The sequence below is a fragment of the Trichechus manatus genome, unplaced genomic scaffold (assembly GCF_000243295.1).
Source record: "Trichechus manatus latirostris isolate Lorelei unplaced genomic scaffold, TriManLat1.0 scaffold00023, whole genome shotgun sequence".
NCBI lineage: Eukaryota > Metazoa > Chordata > Mammalia > Sirenia > Trichechidae > Trichechus > Trichechus manatus.
Genome location: NW_004443959.1, coordinates 9,725,703 through 9,730,078, shown reverse-complemented (window position 1 = coordinate 9,730,078; position 4,376 = coordinate 9,725,703). Strand labels below are relative to the sequence as shown.

Here is a 4,376-nt window from a genome sequence, read left to right as displayed (position 1 = left end):
TGTTAAATGAGAAACTATTTTGTTCTGTAAGCCTTCATCTTAAGTGAGAATAACAGCACAATTCGAAGAGCGTAGTCAATGTCACTGAACTGTGCACGTAGAAATTTTTGAAACGGTGTATCTTTGGCTATGTGTATTTTCACCAAAAAAAAAAAAGAGGTTGAGAAGTCAGAGGGTTAATATGTTGTGGGGTTGTTAACATGTGTACTTCTGTTCCATGAGAAACTATTTGTTCTGTAAGCCTTCACCTGAAATACAATAAAAAAAAAAAAAAAGAATTGGTCCCTAACCAGCAAGCAGTATTAGCATCACCTGAGAACTTGTTAGAAATGAAAATTCTAGCTCCAGACACAAATTAGAAAAAAGCAGCTACACTTAATTTAAAAAGTCAGAGTACTATATTATTTATGTAGTCCAGAACAAATAGGTTCGAAGCCCTGACCTTGGGTCCCTGGGTGGATAGTAGTACCACTCGCTGAAATTTAAAACAAACAAAAAAACTGTAGAAGCAGGTGTGGGCAGCTGGATATAGAAGTCTAGAGCTTCAGATCAAAGAACGTGTCTAGGCTAAATATATATACGTGATAGTCAACAGAACACAGTCAAATGGTAAGTGAACACAGTGCAGTGAACAAGATGTGTCAGAGCCTACAACTCATGCTGGGGGTTGGGGGGGAGTAAAAATACCCATCTCCTTGGTTGATTTCAGGACTCAATTAAGGCATATATGAAAAAGCACTTCGCTTCACTTCCCTTTTTCAGTAAAGCCTATTTCTGACCCTCCTTCTCTACCAATCTTTTTCAGACTTTCTTCAAATTATACTTCCAGCTGCATGCATACACTTACCATCTATCACAAACACAAAATGGTGACGGATCCAAAAATCTACCATACTTGGCTTTGGAGGATACCTACACTTAAAGTTCTGAAAAACCCAGCGTAGGCCAAAAGGATTTCTCCAATTTCCCCATCATGGTCTCTGCTTAACTCTTCTCTTCATTCTATTCTAGAAATATAACTTATCTGACTAGACAAAGCAGGGTAGAATTAAATCTCCCCTGGAGTGGTTAGAGTGGTTAAGCATTTAGATTTCAAAGGAATGCAGCCTGTAAGCAAAATGAACATCAAAAGAGGAAGCCAAACATCAGAATATTGAGCAAAATGGTGCTGTCAATGATAAGAAATGAGAACTGAATATGGAGAATTCCCCAGCCAATAACCTCAAAGTAAATTTCAAAATATATGTTTCAGATACAAACTTTCATTCTACATCTGTGACCTATATTTTTTTTCCTTCCACCCACTACATCCTCTTTTATTAAAAGTAACACAAAGGGAAAACAACTGTGAAATCAAAGTGAGACTTATATATCTCAGCTGCAACTGCAAGAAGATATCATCATGACTAAGCTCATGACTCATAACTTTCCTAAATTATGCAATTCATAACAGCTCAATTGAAATCATTTTGGATGACTTATGGAGTACTGCAAAAGCCATGGTTCTATTACACATATATCTTGCGCTTCAACAAAAGTTGTTAAATGCTTAATCAACATTTAGTATTGTAGTTATGGCAATATTTATAGGGCAAGTAGGCTAATAAAAAATAAACAACCATTCTCTTTAACTATGAAACTATTCACTGGTCTTAACTCAATCTAAATAGTAGGGTTAAGTTAAGCAACAAATTACATCCTGAGCTGTCAAACACACGCAAAAGTCATTCTTCAAAAGAAAAAAATACCCACAAGGCATATGTTCATCACTAGTTATATGAACTTCACAACTCACTACACCTGAGACTCATTTTCCTGCTTATTAAAAAACTAGACAGAATTTCTAAGGGTCATTTCAGCTCTAACAGTCTCTAGATCCCCTCCATCCAGAATGTCCTTATTCCCCCTCTTCATGTAACTAACCTTAAAGCCTGGGTTCAAGTATCACCTCCTTCAGGAAGCTTTCACTAATCTTCCCAAGCTAGGTTCAGTGCCCCTTCTTGACATTGCCATAATACCTCTAACACTCTCCTCTCTTCCATGTTGTTTAAGAATTATCTGTTTAGATCTCTGTATCTCTCTCTAATCCACTCTGCTTTTTGAAGGAACTGTCTTATCTTTGTATCTCCAATGCCATGCATATACTTGGCATGTACTAGGAAACCCTGGTGGCATAGTGGTTAAGAGCTACAGCTGCTAACCAAAAGGTCAGCAGTTCGAATCCACCAGCCGCTCCTTGGAAACCCTATGGAGCAGTTCTTCTCTGTCCTATAGGGTCACTATGAGTAAGAATCCACTTGACGGCAACAGGTTTGGTTTGGTTTTGATTATATATACTATACTACATAAACATATATACTATATGCCCTTGGCATATACTACATGTTCTTCAAACATATGATGAATAAATGGGTAGGTCTATGCGTTTTTCTGGCACAGACGGTCTGCACTTTGCACGTAAGAAAGCCCACATGATCAAAAAAAAAAAAAAAACCCTTAAGATCTGCAAATGTTGTTGAGAACTGATCTAGACAGGAAATGTTTTCCTCTATACTGTATGCTTCCCTAGGAGGTCATGCCACTTTTCCACGTGAACAACAACAGAATGATAATGTAAGTGAAACAGCTGGGTCAGGGTGGTGAAAATATAATTTTTGTATCTCCAGATACATGTTTCTTCTTTTAACATTTTGTTTTTAAAATGAAGTGGACCCTTAGCCTACCTCTCCATCCTGACCACCTCTACTTCAAAATTCTCCTTCAATTTGTACCCACTTATTATCACATCTCAGCACATCCTAACGGGCTCTTTGGCCTTTCATTAAACTAGTCACTTGTAATCCATTTCAGTTTGAGACAACCACAAGGCAGGTGTTCAGATGAGAACACTCAACACCTTTAATACTCCTATCAACCAATGACAATTTCTGATTATTAAATAAGAAAAAATACTGCCAGAAAACCCACATCGTGTTTCAATATGCACATCATAGTCATGTGTCGATTAACGTCGGACAGCATACACATCTGTGGTCCCATAAGGTTATACACTGCCAGGAGGACGAGGAGAAACGTTAGAAGGGAAGGAGGAGGAAGGGGAGAATGGGGAAGGGGCCCCGGAAGGAGGCGAGCTCATATATAACATGGAAACAAATACTAATTAATCAAACTATGTTCCATATCAACGTTTGAAAAGTAAAGGACCCTATGAAACACTGTAAGTTTAAACAAACTTTATTTTCCACCTAACTTCACATCCCTAAACGCACATCCATCCTTAAAATTCAATGACTAGAAAATCTAATAGGAGTCCTCTAGTTTCTAGGCTCAAAACTGATCAAACTGGTCATCCCTGGTAATTTCTTTGTTTAAACTTGCAAGGAAGACTTTCACAGTGACAGTATCACGAGTTGGCTTGGCAGGTTTCAGCACCACCAACACCACCCTTCCATCACCTCCAATAAGATACAATTTAAATAACTAAAAATGTGCTTATGATGTTTGCAAAACTCGCCTCCACAACAAGTTCTCCTGTCACTGCCTTCCAATCAGATTACTGCACTAAGTACCTCCTAGAGTAGAAAGTTAGTTTGCTCCTAGAGGGTCAGGAAAAGTTCTGGAGCTTTGGCCCCTTCCTATCCTTCTCCCCCAGTCCAGCCTTCAGTAGAACACAGAACACAACTAGATTTGTTCCACAGTAGGGTAAGGGATCTTGACCACATTTCCTTCTCCAAACACGAGCCTCTTTCCCAAACACATTCCCCTTCCCCAAACCCTGGGGGCAGATGCCTTCCATGCCCTCAGTCACCACCGGAGGCCATGCCAGCGCCCCTTTCTCATTCAGAGAGACAACCCCAACTCCTTTACTCTCTCCCTAAACTCAGAGAGCCACACCCCTCTTCCTGTACGGAAAAGTTAAGGACGCGCCACCATCGTCCAATACTCCGCCCCCAAACACCTGATAGATCCTGCTCCCCAGCTCTTCCCCTCAAAGCAGCGCACGTCAGCCGCCCGGGGCCGACCTAAACCAACTTTCCCGGGTTTTTACCGAGTTGCTGGTGGGAGCCATAGTCCGGGTCGTCCGGAGGTCTCGGCGCCAGCACGAAAGGAATCAAGCTGGTCACGAAGAGGAGACACTGCCTCATGTTCCAGGCCCGGCCACCGGCTCCACCTCTGGGGGCAGCCTTCGCCAGACGGGGGATCGGGACACTGCTCACATTAGATGGAAAAGAAAGGATCCGCCGCGCTCGGCCCCTCAAACCTCTTTTTCGTCCCGCCCCGCCTACCGGGAAAGCTCTCGAACCAGGTTCGAGGCCCCCGGAAGTGCAGGGAGCAATCTGCGAGCCCGGCTCAGCCCACTTCCTCCCGCCGCCGAC

General features: G+C 41.8%; 1 protein-coding gene across 2 annotated transcripts in view; it reads right to left on the bottom strand.

The window, feature by feature from the left end:
- ADAM17 (ADAM metallopeptidase domain 17) overlaps positions 1-4,357 on the bottom strand; it is a 57,375-nt gene extending 53,018 nt beyond the window's left edge. The window contains exon 1 of one of the 2 annotated variants that reach the window (XM_004373071.2): positions 4,049-4,357. In XM_004373071.2, coding sequence (XP_004373128.1) covers positions 4,049-4,145 — 97 coding nt within the window. In that variant the 5' untranslated portion in view covers positions 4,146-4,357. The remainder of the gene's footprint in view (positions 1-4,048) is intronic. The other variant, XM_023728266.1, reaches the window with a different exon arrangement.
- Between the last annotated feature and the right edge of the window lie 19 nt (positions 4,358-4,376).